This window comes from Salvelinus fontinalis, chromosome 31, assembly GCF_029448725.1.
Source record: "Salvelinus fontinalis isolate EN_2023a chromosome 31, ASM2944872v1, whole genome shotgun sequence".
Taxonomy (NCBI): domain Eukaryota; kingdom Metazoa; phylum Chordata; class Actinopteri; order Salmoniformes; family Salmonidae; genus Salvelinus; species Salvelinus fontinalis.
Genome location: NC_074695.1, coordinates 17,346,350 through 17,364,933, shown reverse-complemented (window position 1 = coordinate 17,364,933; position 18,584 = coordinate 17,346,350). Strand labels below are relative to the sequence as shown.

The 18,584-nt window shown below is 40.4% G+C and overlaps 1 protein-coding gene across 3 annotated transcripts in view; it reads right to left on the bottom strand.

The window, feature by feature from the left end:
• LOC129829689 (extended synaptotagmin-1-like) overlaps positions 1–18,584 on the bottom strand; it is a 48,496-nt gene that overhangs the window by 5,222 nt on the left and 24,690 nt on the right. The window contains exons 13-28 of one of the 3 annotated variants that reach the window (XM_055891547.1): positions 18,416–18,511; positions 18,173–18,244; positions 17,832–17,918; positions 17,104–17,244; positions 16,544–16,729; positions 16,106–16,282; positions 15,827–15,909; positions 15,695–15,743; positions 14,738–14,827; positions 14,104–14,199; positions 13,801–13,872; positions 13,432–13,518; positions 12,974–13,120; positions 10,238–10,377; positions 5,814–5,987; positions 1,591–1,728 (exon numbers count right to left, since the gene is read on the bottom strand). In XM_055891547.1, the coding sequence (XP_055747522.1) occupies positions 1,591–1,728; positions 5,814–5,987; positions 10,238–10,377; positions 12,974–13,120; positions 13,432–13,518; positions 13,801–13,872; positions 14,104–14,199; positions 14,738–14,827; positions 15,695–15,743; positions 15,827–15,909; positions 16,106–16,282; positions 16,544–16,729; positions 17,104–17,244; positions 17,832–17,918; positions 18,173–18,244; positions 18,416–18,511 (1,835 nt within the window). Of the gene's footprint in view, positions 1–1,590; positions 1,729–5,813; positions 5,991–10,237; positions 10,378–12,973; positions 13,121–13,431; positions 13,519–13,800; positions 13,873–14,103; positions 14,200–14,737; positions 14,828–15,694; positions 15,744–15,826; positions 15,910–16,105; positions 16,283–16,543; positions 16,730–17,103; positions 17,245–17,831; positions 17,919–18,172; positions 18,245–18,415; positions 18,512–18,584 lie in introns of all 3 variants that reach the window. The other 2 variants (XM_055891546.1, XM_055891548.1) reach the window with 2 other exon arrangements.

Below are 18,584 nucleotides of genomic sequence, written 5' to 3'. Positions count from 1 at the left end.
CATAGTATTATTACATATAACTATTACCCATAGTATTATTACATATAACTATTACACATAGTATTACTATTACCCATAGTATTATTACATATAACTGTTACACATAGTATTATGACACATTTATATTACACAAAGTATTATTACATATAACTATTACACATAGTATTATTACATATAACTATTACTCATAGTATTATTACATATAACTATTACACATAGTAGTAATGCATATAACTATTACACATAGTATTATTACATATAACTATTACTCATAGTATTATTACATATAACTATTACACATAGTATTACTATTACCCATAGTATTATTACATATAACTGTTACACATAGTATTATGACACATTTATATTACACATAGTATTATTACATATAACTATTACACATAGTATTATTACATATAACTATTACACATAGTATTACTATTACCCATAGTATTATTACATATAACTGTTGCACATAGTATTATGACACATTAATATAACACATAGTATTATTACATATAGTATTATTACATATAACTATTACACATAGTATTATTACATATAGTATTATTACATATAACTATTACACATAGTATTATTACATATAACTATTACACATAGTATTACTATTACCCATAGTATTATTACATATAACTATTACACATAGTATTATTACATATAACTATTAAACATAGTATTATTACATATAACTGTTACACATAGTATTATGACACATTTCTATTACACATAGTATTATTACACAGAACTGTTACACATTACTATTACCCATAGTATTATTACATATAACTATTACACACAGTATTATGACACATTTCTATTATGCATAGTATTATTACACAGAACCGTTAAACATTACTATTACCCATAGTATTATTACACATGACTATTACCCATAGTATTATTACCCATAATATTACTATTACCCATAGTATTACTATTACCCATAGTATTATTACACATGACTATTACCCATAGAATTCCTATTACCCATAGTATTATTACACACCACTATTACACACCTCTTACACATAGTAGTATTACACATTACTATTACCCATAGTATTACACAACTAGTTCCCATAGTATTACTATACATAACTACTACACATAGTATTACTATACATAACTACTACACATAGTATTATCACATTTTACATGTACATTTTAGTCATCTAGAGACGCTCTTATCCAGAGTGACTTACAGTTAGTGTATTCGTCATAAGATAGTTAGGTGGGACAACCACATATCTCAGTCATAGTAAATACCCCTTTCCTCAATAAAGTAGCTATTAGCAAAGTCAGAGCAAGTAATAACACATAACTAACTACTGTATAGCTGATAGTATGATACATAGGGCTAGGACTTTAGACATACAAAAAGCTAGCAAACAGTATCAGATATTAGTATTACACAAAACTAACTATGGTATAACTAGGGCCCAGAGTTACATGGTCTGGAAAACCTCCTGTCCCTAAACATTCCCTCTCTCTAGTCTTCTGGTTTCTCCTCCCGTCTCTAATCTCCTGTCCCTACACATTCCCTCTCTCTAGTCTCAACTCCCATCTCACCTCTCGTTAAACTCAGGGTTGAGGTCTCTCTTCTTGGTGATGGTCTTTCTCTTGGTGGTCCTGTTCTTGTCCGGCAGAAGGATAAAGGAGACATATGGGTCGGAGCTGTCCTTAGCAGACCCACAAGCTGGCAGGCCCCTAGAGGTAAACAGAGAACTGGATGACAAACTGTGTCATACACTGGGTACAGGAAGCCCACTGGGTACAGTAACCACAATGATCACATACTGGAAGTAGACAAACAATAGCCCATTGAAACAGTCTTATGGGGTTAACTTTTTTCTCTTTCTTTTTTAAGAATATTTATGTATTCATTCAAATACAATATAACAATGGGTTCACAATCCCAAATATTCTGAATGCATTTACATAACATTAAAAAACAAACAACATGAACGAACAAATATGTACAGTACCAGTCAAAAGTTTGGACACACCTACTCATTCAAGGGTTTTTCTTAATTTTTTACTATTTTCCACATTGTAGAATAATAGTGAAGAGATCAAACTATGAAATAACACATGGAATCATGTAGTAACCAAAAAAGTGTTAAACAAGTCAAAATATATTTTATATTTAAGATTCTTTAAAAACTTCTTAGCGCTAGGGGTCAGATTTTTTTTTTTTCAAATAACGTACCCAACGTAAATTGACATTTTCTCTGGCCCAGATCGTAGAATATGCATATAATTTACAGATTAGGATAGAAAACACTCCAAAGTTTCCAAAACTGTCAAAATATTGTCTGTGAGAAAAACAATACTTATTCTGCAAGCGAAATCCTGAGAAAAAGTAACCAGGACGTGATATTTGTTTTTAAAAAACGTTGTTTCTTGGCCTGTTTTTTTGCTACCCATCCCGGATCCGGGTTTTCTGTCATTAAAAACCCTGACTAGCATAGCGTAGCCTAGCGCCAGAGGGTAATCATAAAATATAATTTCATGAAATCACAAGTGGAATATTGCAAAACACAGCTTAGCCTTTTGTTAATCCATCTGTCGTCTCAGATTTTGAAATTATGCTTTACAGCGAAAGCAATACATGCATTTGTGTAAATGTATCGATCGCTCGACAAAACAATAAGAACAGCTAGCGTCAGGTAACTCGGTAACAACAACCAGCAAAGCAATCAAATGAATCGTTTACCTTAGTTGATTTTCGGTTGGTTTCACTCACGAGACTCCCAGTTAGACAGCAAATGTTCCTTTTGTTCCATAAAGATATGTTTTATATCCAAATACCTCCGTTTGTTTGTTGCGTCATGACCTAGGAATCCACTGGAAAAAGCGTTCGCCACAACGGCGAAAAAAATTCCAAATGATATCGATAATGTCCACATAAACATGTCAAACGTTGTTTCTGATCCAACTTCATTGTGTTTTTCACATATCTATTTCGATAATAAATCAACCGGGACAGTTAGCTTCTCACTAGAGCGAGAGAAACAATGGCTACCTTTTCAGATTTACGCATGATTCACCCGGAGAGCCCCCACCTGTCCACTTACTCAATGTGCTATTGCAAGCTCATCCTTCAAAATAAAGGCCTGAAACTACGTCTAAAAGCTGTTGACATCTTAGGGAAGACATGGAAAAAGAGGTCTTATTGATAAGACTTCACATATGCAATAGGAAGGCTTTGGAACACAGAGCTCTCAAAATTAGTGCGACTTCCTGCTTGAAATTATCTCAGGTTTTCACCTGCAATAAAAGTTCTGTTTAACTCACAGACAAAATTCTTACAGTTTTGGAAACTTCAGAGTGCGTTCTATCATAATCTGACTATTATATGCATATTCTAGTTTCGGGGGATGAGAAATAGGCAGTTTAAAATGGGTACGCATATTTTGCCATATGTTTAAATTGCGCCCCCTATCAAGAAGAAGCTAACCTCCATTTAAAGGGTTATCAACCAGATTCTTTTTCCAATGGCTTCCTCAGGATGTGACCAGGCTTTAGACATAGTTTCAGGCTTTTATTTTGAAAAATGAGCGAAATGTTTCAAAAGAGGTCAGGTGTCCACTGAATATTTCCTGCGCGCACGGGAGGAGCTCACCATTTTCATTTTCTCTCTTAATGAATAGGTTATGCTCCGGTTGAAATATTATCAATTATATTTGTTAAAGACAACCTGAGGTTTGATTATAAAAAAAAACTTTTAAATGTTTCTACGACCGTTTCGGATACTTTTTGGAATTTGTCGAACGGAACACAGCTTTTGTTATTTCATCATAACGCGCAACCCAAATGGCGTTTTTTTGTGATAAAAGTAATATTTATCGAACAAAAAGAACATTTGTTGTGTAACTGGGAGTCTCGTGAGTGGGAACACCCGAAGATTATCAAAGGTAAGCAATTAATTTGATTGCTTTTCTTACTTTCGTGGCCAAGCTAGCCAAGCTAATATAAGGCTAAGCTGTTATAGCATTGAAAGCTAAACTCACAAAAGCTTGGATTTCTTTCGCAGTAAAATATATTTTCAGAATCTGACACGATAGGTGGATTAACAACAAGCTAAGCTGTGTTTCGGTATATTTCACCTGTGATTGCATGATTTATAAATATGTTTAGGAATATTTTTTGAATTTGGCGCCCTGCAATTCAGCGGTTGTTTAGGAAAGTGAACCCGTATTCGGTATCCGTAGCACAGAAAAGTTAAAGTAGCCACCCTTTGCCTTGATGGCAGCTTTGCACACTCTTGGCATTCTTTCAACCAGCTTCACCTGGAATGCTTTTCCAACAGTCTTGAAGGAGTTACCACATATGCTGAGCACTTGTTGGCTGCTTTTCCTTCACTCTGCGGTCCAACTCATCCTTAACATATCAATTAGGTTGAGGTCAGGTGATTGTAGAGGCCAGGTCACCTGATGCAGCACTCCATCACTCTCCTTCTTGGTCAAATTGCCCTTACACAGCCTGGATGTGTGTTGGGTCATTGTCCTGTTGAAAAACAAATGATAGTCCCACTAAGCGCAAACCAGATGGAATGGCGTATCGCTGCACAATGCTGTGGTAGCCATGCTGGTTAAATGTGCCTTGAATTCTAAATAAATCACTGACAGTGTCACCAGCAAAGCACCAACCACACCATCACACCTCCTCCTCCATGCTTCACGGTGGGAACCACACATGCAGAGATCATCTGTTCACCTACTCTGTGTCTCACAAAGACAAGCTGGTTGGGACCAAAAATCTCAAATTTGGACTCATCAGACCAAAGGACAGATTTCCACCAGTCTAATGCTGATTGCTCGTGCAAGTCTTTTCTTCTTATTGGTGTCCTTTAGTAGTGGTTTCTTTGCAGCAATTTGCAGTCTCGTCTGAACAGATGATGTTGAGATGTGTCTGTTACTTGAACTCTGTGAAGCATTTATTTGGCCTGCAATTTCTGAGGCTGGTAACTGTAATGAACTTATCCTCTGCAACTCTGGGTCTTCCTTTCCTGTGGCGGTCCTCATGAGAAGCCAGTTTCATCATAGTGCTTGATTTCTTTCTTACTGCACTGTTCTTGCCATAATATGGATTTAGAATTTTACCAAATAGGACTATCTTCTGTATACCACCACTACCTTGTCACAACACAACTGATTAGCTCAAACACTTTAAGTACAGGCATCAGGTAGCTTAGTGGTTAGAGCGTTGGACTAGTAACTGAAAGATTGCAAGATCAAATCCCCGAGCTGACAAAGTGAAAATCTGTCGTTCAGCTCTTGGACAAGGCAGTAAACCCCCTGTTCCTAGGCTGTCATTGAAAATAAGAATTTGTTCTTAACTGACTTGCCTAGTTAAATAAAGGTCAAATTAAAAAGAAGGAAAGAAATTCCATAAATTAAATTTTAACAAGGTACACCTGTTAATTGAAATGCATTCCAGGTGACTACCTCGTGAAACTGGTTGAGCGAATGCAAAGATGTAATCAAGGCAAAGGACTGGATTGAGTGGCTCCTTTGAAGAATCTCCAATATAAAATATATTTAGGTTTGTTTAACACTTTTTTGGTTACTACATGATTCCATGTGTGTTATTTCATAGTTTTGATGTCTTCACTGTTATTCTACAATTTAGAAAATAGTAAAAATAAAGAAACCCCTGGAATGAGTAGGTCTGTCCAAACGTTTGACTGGTACTGTATATGATTTATAGAGGCTATAGGGCTATATGGCAAAGTACTGTAAACCACCAGCCAATCCAGTGCATTATGGGTATTGTAGTTTAGGACAGACCTGCAGGAGAGGACGGTGATGAACAGCCTGTTCTCCTCTGTTGAGTAGCCAATTTGCAGCTTCACCTGGCCAGGGCTCTGACCACCTCTGAGAGAGGAGACACAGGTAGACAGGGGGAGAATCTCAATTGGTTTTACTCGACTCCTCACGTCTTCTCCTCCGTCATCTCCTCGCCTCCTTTTGAAAAAGGTCAGAGGTAATCAAGGAGAGGGGGCGAGGAGAGGAAATGTGGAAACAAATGTGCTTGTATAAAATGAGACGCTCCTTCTCCACTAGCGTGTCATCAGGCAAATGACGTTTACAGAGTAGGAATCCCAAAATACATATGAAAAATGATAAAAAGATACGTAGCTAGTTGTGCTAGACATTTTATAGATAAAATGTAGTAGCGTATTTTTTTTCCAATATGTTTATGCTTTTCTACTCTGAGAAAACAACAGCTGATTCGAAGGGGGTGTGGCAGATTTGAAATGTTTGTATTTTATTCCAGATAGAACCCTCTGTGAAAAGGGTTCTACATGGAACCCAAAAGAGTTCTACCTGGAACCAAAACAGGTTCTTCAAATGGTTCTACTATGTGGACAGCCGAAGAACCCTTTTAAGTTCCTGATAGCACCATTTTTTTAAAGAGTGTACTCCTCCACTCGCCTATTGCCGTTTCTCAATCCTGCACAAGCAATTTTTGATCTGTGTTGAAACATATCTATAGCAGAACAGCAATGATAAAATGCTCAAATATATTTACAGAACATCTGATAATTTTTTTGCCTTAGCACATGACTTGCATATCTTAGACCACCTTTTGCATTAAATACAAATATCATCAGTGAATACAAAATTAGGTCTTAGGTGATTTGTTCACAGAACATTAAAACCTTGTTTTGATCAGAACAGAAATGTGTGCAATTGTGTTCACTGTTTTCCGGCATTCAGTAAATACTACTGCACATAATTCTAAAATCCCCCCATCAGTGCCATATCATGTACAATATATGGAAAGACGTGGGCAATGGGGACTGTCTAATTGTTATGTTTTTTTTTACAATACTGCGTATATGCAGAGAAATAAATTGTTTTAGTTATTCATAACTTTAGATTACTCCAAAGTCATCATCTCCAACATTGTGATCTTCCATTGTGATCTTGCTTTGTTGTGGATGTAGGCCAATACATTCATATCAGTTGCTTTGTTGTGGATGTAGGCCAATACATTCATATCAGTTGCTTTGTTGTGGATGTAGGCCAATACATTCATATCAGTTGCTTTGTTGTGGATGTGGGCCAATACATTCATATCAGTTGCTTTGTTGTGGATGTAGGCCAATACATTCATATCAGTTGCTTTGTTGTGGATGTAGGCCAATACATTCATATCAGTTGCTTTGTTGTGGATGTGGGCCAATACATTCATATCAGTTGCTTTGTTGTGGATGTGGGCCAATACATTCATATCAGTTGCTTTGTTGTGGATGTGGGCCAATACATTCATATCAGTTACTTTGTTGTGGATGTGGGCCAATACATTCATATCAGTTGCTTTGTTGTGGATGTAGGCCAATACATTCATATCAGTTACTTTGTTGTGGATGTAGGCCAATACATTCATATCAGTTGCTTTGTTGTGGATGTGGGCCAATACATTCATATCAGTTGATTTGTTGTGGATGTAGGCCAATACATTCATATCAGTTGCTTTGTTGTGGATGTAGGCCAATACATTCATATCAGTTGCTTTGTTGTGGATGTGGGCCAATACATTCATATCAGTTGCTTTGTTGTGGATGTAGGCCAATACATTCATATCAGTTGCTTTGTTGTGGATGTGGGCCAATACATTCATATCAGTTGCTTTGTTGTGGATGTAGGCCAATACATTCATATCAGTTGCTTTGTTGTGGATGTGGGCCAATACATTCATATCAGTTGCTTTGTTGTGGATGTAGGCCAATACATTCATATCAGTTGCTTTGTTGTGGATGTGGGCCAATACATTCATATCAGTTGCTTTGTTGTGGATGTAGGCCAATACATTCATATCAGTTGCTTTGTTGTGGATGTGGGCCAATACATTCATATCAGTTGCTTTGTTGTGGATGTAGGCCAATACATTCATATCAGTGGATTTGTTGTGGATGTAGGCCAATACATTCATATCAGTTGCTTTGTTGTGGATGTAGGCCAATACATTCATATCAGTTGCTTTGTTGTGGATGTGGGCCAATACATTCATATCAGTTGCTTTGTTGTGGATGTAGGCCAATACATTCATATCAGTTGCTTTGTTGTGGATGTAGGCCAATACATTCATATCAGTTGATTTGTTGTGGATGTAGGCCAATACATTCATATCAGTTGCTTTGTTGTGGATGTGGGCCAATACATTCATATCAGTTGCTTTGTTGTGGATGTGGGCCAATACATTCATATCAGTTGCTTTGTTGTGGATGTAGGCCAATACATTCATATCAGTTGCTTTGTTGTGGATGTAGGCCAATACATTCATATCAGTTGCTTTGTTGTGGATGTAGGCCAATACATTCATATCAGTTGCTTTGTTGTGGATGTAGGCCAATACATTCATATCAGTTGCTTTGTTGTGGATGTAGGCCAATACATTCATATCAGTTGCTTTGTTGTGGATGTGGGCCAATACATTCATATCAGTTGCTTTGTTGTGGATGTAGGCCAATACATTCATATCAGTTGCTTTGTTGTGGATGTGGGCCAATACATTCATATCAGTTGCTTTGTTGTGGATGTGGGCCAATACATTCATATCAGTTGCTTTGTTGTGGATGTAGGCCAATACATTCATATCAGTTGCTTTGATGTGGATGTAGGCCAATATATTCATATCAGTTGATTTGTTGTGGATGTAGGCCAATACATTCATATCAGTTGTATTCCTCTATTGTATTCCTCTTCCCTATTTCTATGGTGGATTGTGTTTTTGGGCGCCAATGGAAAGTCTACAAAACTATGAGCAAACCAGCCTTTGTATTGAATACATGGAATTGGATTGTGATGATACCGATGAATGAGTCCTGCCCACAATGTGCTTATTTTGCATTTTATTTTATATCAGAAATTATTTTTGATTTGATGTGTATGAAATTGTTTGGTGAAATGCATAAAAGGAGGACAAACAACAAGGATTAACTTTTGCCCAATTGAGAATCTCCCATGGTTACAGTTTACATGGATTATACAGGTATTCATTCACTGCAGGTTAATGTTTCTCATCATGAATGTTGTTCTGGAGGTAGCTCTGCAGAGTGGTCACTAGCTGGCACAGCCACAAAGTCATAAAATCTGATTTTAAACCCAACCATAACCTTAACCACCATGCTAACCCTAATGCCTAACCCTAACCTTAAATGAAGACCAAAAACCTGCTTTTTCTTTATATACATTTTTCCAATATAGCCAATTTTGACTTTGCAGCTGGCCCATCTAGCGGAAATCCCTCAGTTCTGCCTCCAGGACAAGATTCATCCCAATAAACGTCAACCTGCTCATTGATTATGACTAGGCCCAGAGTTGTTCCTGGTCAGTTGACGAGGTCAGGAACAACTCTGGGCCCTACTGATGTTTGATTAGAAGCATGATCATTTTAAACCACAGAAATGTGATATTTCTATGGTGAAGTACAGTACACTGCAGTGAGAAGAACAACGTGTGCCATGCAGGCCCGTTGGACATCACTTCTCAGTTCTTACTGTACTGTAATGTGCGTTACTGTACTGTGCTGTACTGTAATGTGCTGTACTGCACTGCAATGTGCTATACTGTACTGTGCTGTACTGCAATGTACTGCACTGCAATGTACTGCAATGTTCTATACTGTACTGTGCTGTAATATGCTGCACTGTACTGTGCTGTACTGTAATGTGCTGTACTGTAATGTACTGTCCTGTACTGTGCTGTACTGTAATGTGCTGTACTGTAATGTACCGCAATGTGCTGTACTGTAATGTGCTGTAATGTGCTGTACTGTAATGTGCTGTACTGTAACGTGCTGTAATGTGCTGTAATGTGCTGTACTGTAATGCACTGTACTGTAATGTGCTGTACTGTAACGTGCTGTAATGTGCTGTACTGTGCTGTACTGTAATGTGCTGTACTGTAATGTACTGTACTGTAATGTGCTGTACTGTAATGTGCTGTAATGTGCTGTACTGTAATGTACTGTAATGTACTGTACTGCAATGTGCTGTACTGCGCTGTAATGTGCTGTACTGTGCTGTACTGTACTGTAATGTGCTGTACTGTAATGTGTTGTACTGTAATGTACTGTACTGTAATGTGCTGTACTGTAATGTGCTGTAATGTGCTGTACTGTAATGTACTGTACTGCAATGTGCTGTAATGTGACTGGAACACAATGGGGCATTGATGCGAGTGTGAGCTTCAGAATGACTCACAATTGAGAGAGCGGTGATCTGTGTCGTAGGTTTGGTTCAGTGTCCCGTCTGTGGATGACATGGTCTCTCTCCTCACTGCCCTCCCCAGTAGTATCGCTGGACACACCACTAGGACACACTGCCAGCTGGGTGTTCAACATCTACAGGACAAAGTGCATTTCATATTCCACTCAAGCTTCAAGCTTCAGTTCATTCCATTTTAAAGGTTATTTCACACACAGTCACGCCCCCCTTAAAAACAAATACAATATAATATTTATGAGTAAGAAACGCGTGACAGTAAAATGCTTATCAGGATGGAAGGTATTAAGAGCTCACATGATGACATGAATGTAGAAAGAGGATGTTCAGAGCAAATACAATCATGTTGTTTTAGAGGAATAGTCATGGGACAGTGTTGAGTTTAGTACAGAGTATGAAAATCCTATAGCAGTAGTGAGTTTGTTTGGTACAATGTTTCCCAACTCCGCTCCTCGAGTACCCCCAACAATACACATTTTTGTTGTAGCCCCAGCCAAAAACACATGATTCAACTTGACAAGGACTTGATGATTAGTTGACAAGCAAAATCAGGTGTGCTTGTCCAGGGCCACAACAAAAATATGTATTGTTAGGGGTACTCGAGGACTGGAGTTGGGTAACACTGGTATAGAGAGTGTGTGTGTCTAGTTCTTGGCAGGTATGCATATTGAAGAATAAACTCAACCTTAAATAGCTTTACTGCAACAACAACAACAAATCTGAGTTAATTTGAATGCAGAGCTGGGTTCAAATAGTCGCTACAAACATTTTGCTACACCCGCAATAACATCTGCTAACCATGTGTATGTGACCAATAACATCTGCTAACCATGTGTATGTGACCAATAACATCTGCTAACCATGTGTATGTGACCAATAACATCTGCTAACCATGTGTATGTGACCAATAACATCTGCTAACCATGTGTATGTGACCAATAACATCTGCTAACCATGTGTATGTGACCAATAACATCTGCTAACCATGTGTATGTGACCAATAACATCTGCTAACCATGTGTATGTGACCAATAACATCTGCTAACCATGTGTATGTGACCAATAACATCTGCTAACCATGTGTATGTGACCAATAACATCTGCTAACCATGTGTATGTGACCAATAACATCTGCTAACCATGTGTATGTGACCAATAACATCTGCTAACCATGTGTATGTGACCAATAACATCTGCTAACCATGTGTATGTGACCAATAACATCTGCTAACCATGTGTATGTGACCAATAACATCTGCTAACCATGTGTATGTGACCAATAACATCTGCTAACCATGTGGTCCAATAACATCTGCTAACCATGTGTATGTGACCAATAACATCTGCTAACCATGTGGTCCAATAACATCTGCTAACCATGTGTATGTGACCAATAACATCTGCTAAATATGTGTATGTGACCAATAACATCTGCTAAATATGTGTATGTGACCAATAACATCTGCTAAATATGTGTATGTGACCAATAACATCTGCTAAATATGTGTATGTGACCAATAACATCTGCTAAATATGTGTATGTGACCAATAACATCTGCTAAATATGTGTATGTGACCAATAACATCTGCTAAATATGTGTATGTGACCAATAACATCTGCTAAATATGTGTATGTGACCAATAACATCTGCTAAATATGTGTATGTGACCAATAACATCTGCTAAATATGTGTATGTGACCAATAACATCTGCTAAATATGTGTATGTGACCAATAACATCTGCTAAATATGTGTATGTGTCCAATAACATCTGCTAAATATGTGTATGTGTCCAATAACATCTGCTAACCATGTGTATGTGACCAATAACATCTGCTAACCATGTGTATGTGACCAATAACATCTGCTAACCATGTGTATGTGACCAATAACATCTGCTAACCATGTGGTCCAATAACATCTGCTAACCATGTGTATGTGACCAATAACATCTGCTAAATATGTGTATGTGACCAATAACATCTGCTAAATATGTGTATGTGACCAATAACATCTGCTAAATATGTGTATGTGACCAATAACATCTGCTAAATATGTGTATGTGACCAATAACATCTGCTAAATATGTGTATGTGACCAATAACATCTGCTAAATATGTGTATGTGACCAATAACATCTGCTAAATATGTGTATGTGACCAATAACATCTGCTAAATATGTGTATGTGACCAATAACATCTGCTAAATATGTATATGTGACCAATAACATCTGCTAAATATGTGTATGTGACCAATAACATCTGCTAAATATGTGTATGTGACCAATAACATCTGCTAAATATGTGTATGTGACCAATAACATCTGCTAAATATGTGTATGTGACCAATAACATCTGCTAAATATGTGTATGTGACCAATAACATCTGCTAAATATGTGTATGTGACCAATAACATCTGCTAAATATGTGTATGTGACCAATAACATCTGCTAAATATGTGTATGTGACCAATAACATCTGCTCAACATGTGTGACACTTTAGCAGTACTTGTTTTCTTTCAAATACTTTGAGCATTTGATTGAGCCTCTGCCTGACATGCCAGATGGGCAGAGTTTACACTTCCCTGTTCCATTGTGTCAGACAAGCTCAATCTAGCACAGATAAAGTATTTGGAAAAATAAAAAAAATATTTGAACCCAGGTCTGGACAGTGGTCTGGTACAGAGTGTGCATGTCTTTATTATGAGTTAACCTTGAGTGTGGCCCTCAGTAGAATCTGGCTCTCTGGGAGGGCCCCGTTCAGATTCAGCCATCGGTCCAGCACCAGGCCCTGCTCTGACAGCACCTCTCTCAGGGGCAACACCACTGTGCCCATGGCCTGGCCCCAGCTGTGGGACAGCTACACACAGAGAGAGAAACAGGCACACACAGAGATGGGTGCACACGAAACAAACAGACAAGCGTGCACTCACGATTGCACATACACATATACACACACACAGTGATCAGAGACAGCGTAGGGCACCGTAATGTCATCATTCCACTGTTAACACATTGTCTCCCAGGTTTGAATGGCATATCAATATGTGTAAGCAATCTATGAAAACGTGTTAACACTTATCAGCAGCAAGAGTAAATCATTGTTAAGCAAAGACATTCATACAGTAAAACAAATGTATACTTTACAATCCTGGTGGTCCCTTCACTCACCTTCACTATAAGGAGTTCCTCTTTAGGGTCACGAACCAGGAAGTGGAAAGCTTCATCCCACCGAGGAGACGTAGAGCGCTCGCACACCTTTGAAAAAGAGATGGATGGAAAAATTGTCCATACTTCCTTTTGTATTCTCTAGTAAGCATATCTGTAAATAGACATGAGTCTAGAGAAATATAGATGGCTTAGCTGACAACGTCACCAAAATGATGTGCACGCTTCAACGTGGCAGAAGTCCATGAGTTGTCGTGATTCTGGATGGACAGATAGCTAGCAACAGTGACAAGAAGCTGCCTTGTGGGAATCCTAGTTGGCTTGTTTCACTTTTGTTGCTAAACAACCAACCCGTCTATAAGATACGCTTACCTTGGTCTTGTATGACATGGCCCTCAGCGAAATCTCTGCCCCGACTTTTGGCTCCTTTCCATTTTTCTTCAACTGTGGATAAAATAAATTAAAGGGCTGCAATAGAATCAACATCGACAAATGTACATAAACAACAAATATACAAACCAGTCCTGAAATGTCAATATATAGTAATAAAACCAAAACCCATGATGTATATAAACACTTAGGATGTATTGTGGGCTATACAGTATATGACCACTGACAACATCAACAACAAGAACTGTGTGTCAACACAGCAGGGCAGCAGGCCACAGGTCTCACCGGCAGGCCGTGGGCTCTCTCCAGGTACACAAACAACACAGCAGCCGACGGCACTGCCTTGTTCTGGTACTGCTGCTGGGCCTGGTACTGCAGGATCTGGAGGTTCAGAATTATAATACACTGTTAGAACCAGATTCTGGTAGAGCAGAGAGAGGAATGTAGAGAGATCACAGAGAGGGAGAGTGTGAGAGAGAGGGAGATGGAGGGAAACAATACGGGGAGGGAAAGAGGGAGGGAAAGAGAGAAAATTAGAGAGATAGTGAGGGAGAGAGAAAGAGAGAGGGGGAGGGAGAGAAAGAGAAAGGGGAAGGGAGGGAAAGAGAAAGGGGGAGGGAGGGATAGAGAGAGAGAAAGAGGGGGAGGAAGAAAGACAGAGAGAGACAGAGGGAAAGAGTATGGGGAAAAGAGGAAGAGGGAAAATGAGAAAATAAGAGAGGGGGAGGGAGAGAGAGAGAGAGGGGGGGGAGAGTGAGAGTGAGAGAAAGAGAGAGAGAGAGAGGGGAAGGGAGAGAGAAAGAGAGAGAGAGGGGGAGGGGGAGAGAGAGAGAGAGGGGGAGGGAGAGAGAAAGAGAGAGAGGTGGGAGAGAGAAAGAGAGAGGGGGAGAAAGCAAGGAAGAGAACAGGGGAAGCTAACCTGATTTAGTCTGGCAGACTCTGAGACCGTGGGGAGCCACTCCATGACCAGGTGAACCCGACCTGACTTCACATCATTCAGAGTGTACCACTGTGATAGAAACAGACACATGATTACCAGAGTACCATCAGATTACCAGAGTACCATCAGATTACCAGAGTATCATCAGATTACCAGAGTATCATCAGATTACCAGAGTACCATCAGATTACCAGAGTACCATCAGATTACCAGAGTACCATCAGATTACCAGAGTACCATCAGATTACCAGAGTACCATCAGATTACCAGAGTACCATCAGATTACCAGAGTACCATCAGATTACCAGAGTATCATCAGATTACCAGAGTATCATCAGATTACCAGAGTACCATCAGATTACCAGAGTACCATCAGATTACCAGAGTACCATCAGATTACCAGAGTATCATCAGATTACCAGAGTACCATCAGATTACCAGAGTACCATCAGATTACCAGAGTACCATCAGATTACCAGAGTATCATCAGATTACCAGAGTACCATCAGATTACCAGAGTACCATCAGATTACCAGAGTATCATCAGATTACCAGAGTATCATCAGATTACCAGAGTACCATCAGATTACCAGAGTACCATCAGATTACCAGAGTACCATCAGATTACCAGAGTACCATCAGATTACCAGAGTACCATCAGATTACCAGAGTACCACCATCAGATTATCAGAGTACCACCAGATAGATTATCAGAGTACCACCAGATAGATTATCAGAGTACCATCAGATTACCAGAGTACCATCAGATGATCAGAGTACCATTAGATTATCAGAGTACCATCAGATTATCAGAGTACCATTACAATAATGTAAGAGAGACATATTTTGGAGGCATAGCTCTACCACTGGCCATACAGAAAACACAGCTAAATCTGTCAGAAAAACAATCACTTATAGTGAATAGTTAGATGTTACCTCATCAGTGAACTGTGTGCTGATAATGTCTCGCAGGTTTAACTTGAACCTGTAACAAACAAAACATAAATGTATTCAGCAGAATGATTCTGACTTGTTTTGAGGCACCATGTTATCTGGTCAGAACCTCACCTCCCCAAGAAGTCATCCTGGTCCAGATCTTTATCAAACAGCTCAAACTGGATCTCCTGACCAGGCAACTGGGTTAAGATAATCTGAGGACACAGAGGTGCTTGACGTTTTCCACAACAATCTTTAATAGGTCTAAATTCTGCATTAATGAATGAATAATCCCCTCATTATTGTTTACAGTATGAGAGCATAGATCTGCAGTGTCCGGAGACACCATGTACTGAAAATACTGTGGATATCCAGCACAGCTGCTTCATATATTCCCTCTGTTTATTCTACCTCGTAGAGTTCGTTCCAGGAGGGGTTCAGGTTCTCTTTGATGGTGTGGCTGCGGAAGGTGACTCCTGCCACCCTGATCTTGACGTAGGGGTCACTCTTCCCCTTCACCATGCCCCCTATGAAGTTATCCTTGGCTATCAGGTTACTGGCCTCCACCAGGTGGATACGCAGCACTCCCTAGAGAGGGGGAGGGATGGGTAGAGAGAGGGAGGATGAGAAATATGGAGAGAGTACACTATACAATACATTATCCTTGGCTATCAGGTTACTGGCCTCCGCCAGGTGGATATGCAGCACACCATACGGTGAGAGGAGCGTGTGTGTGTGTGTGTGTGTGTGTGTGTGTGTGTGTGTGTGTGTGTGTGTGTGTGTGTGTGTGTGTGTGTGTGTGTGTGTGTGTGTGTGTGTGTGTGTGTGTGTGTCGGTTAGCGGACTCACCTCACTAGCGAAGTCCGAGTCAGGGGTGGTCTGTTGGGGTCGGGTGGGTACAGGTTTGGGGGCTCCACCCACTTCCCTGGGGGCTACCTCTGATGTGGTACCCCCGTCTCCGTGGCCTGCCCCTGGGCTTGGGGGGTGAGGAGATACGGGGCTGGCAAGAGAGGCATCCTCATTTAGATACAGAACCTATAACACAGGAGAGAGAAGAGAGGGAGATGCTTAGTCAGAACGAAAAACATTAGGACAGGTTATGCCATAACCGTGTGCCTGTGTTCTGTGTGTGTCTGTGTGTTCTGTATCTCTGTGTTTCTGTGTGTGTATGTGTGTGTGTGTGTGTCTCCATGCATGCAGGTGTGTGTTTGCATTCTATGTGCAACTGTGGGTGTTTTTTGTATGCGCGGCGGTGCTTCCGTGCATGCCTGTGTGTGTGTGTGTGTGTGTGTGTGTGTGTGTGTGTGTGTGTGTGTGTGTGTGTGTGTGTGTGTGTGTGTGTGTGTGTGTGTGTGTGTGTGTGTGTGTGTGGGGGGGGTGTCCCCACCCGGGGGGGTGTCCCCACCCACCCTCAGAACAGCATTGATATAGATGCGGCCAGAGATGTCCAGCTGGAACCACTGATCCATGCTGAGGTCAGGACTAGCCAGCAGACGGGTCAGTGGGATGGTCAGACTTCCAAGAGACAGAGCCCGGTCATCATCCTTCACCTGGGAGAGAGGGAGGAGGAGGAGCAGGAGGAGGGTGAAGGAGGACAGGAGGGGGAGGAGGAAGAGGTGGAGGGTTAAGGGTGAAGGGTGAAGGGGAAGAGGTGGGGGAGGAGGATGAGGTGGAAGAGGGTGAAGGGGAAGAGGTGGGGGAGGAGGATGAGGTGGAAGAGGGTGAAGGCGAAGAGGAGAGGGAGGAGGATGAGGTGGAAGAGGGTCAAGGCGAAGAGGAGAGGGAGGAGGAAGAGGTGGAGGAGGGTGAAGGGGAAGAGGAGGAGGAGGGGGAGAGAAGGAAGAGGTGGAGGGTTAAGAGGTGGAGGGTGAAGGGGAAGAGGAGAGGTAGGAGGAAGAGGTGGAGGTGAAGGGGAAGAGGAGGGGGAGGGGGAAGGGGTGGAGGTGAAGGGGAAGAGGAGGAAGATGAAGAGGAGGAGGAGGGAAAGCTAAAGAGCAGTGTTGGTATGATTGACAGGTGGATAAGGAAATGGGAATAAATAACAGTAGGGAGTATGTGTCAGTAACCACAGCAACAACAGGATTTCTGTAACACTTTAACAGACAAGAGAAAGTATGCTTGTAATAAGATTTTTTACATGAATATCGAGTTCCTGTTTGCGAGGGTCCTGGATATAGAAGGTGAAGGCATCTTCCCACACAGGGTCAGAGGTCAGATAACAGATCTAGAGATGGCAGAGACGAGGATATATTTATGATGAAATATACAGAGCTAGGTTAGAATATAATGATCATTATATTATGATTATATTATAGGTGAGGTAGAATGTTAACAGTAAGGCCCTCTGATCCCATAACAAGTCTAGGGACAAGAGGGAAGACGTTATCCACTATATGTGATGGAACATATGAGATACTAGTTAGGTTAGATAGAATGGTTAGTCAGGCTCTCTGAGAGTGTGTGGTGGTGAATTCCTACCCTACTCTCCTTGGTTGTGTCCTGTACAGACAGCTGCACCATGGGGCTGGGGTCCTTATTACCCTTCTTCCTCTGAAAGACAACACATTACACTGATATAAGATCAGGTTGCGTTCCAGGTCATCTTTACAGCAGTTCCTGAGAAGTTAGACAATTCCCTAGGCATGGTGAGATCTGATCATCTGTGCAGTACGACTGCACTAAAGACATCCTGGAACATGGCCACAGTCAGTCAGTACTCACAGGCAGGTCCTGAGCGCGGTCCAGGTAGACAGACAGGATGGCTGCAGATGGAGGGTCTCCAGTCTTACAAGTCATATTCCGGTTCCTCTGGATAACCTGATCACAGGGGGAAACAGAGAAGGGTGTTTGAGGTTTATGAATATGATTTACCTGGTCAAAGCAAAAAAGT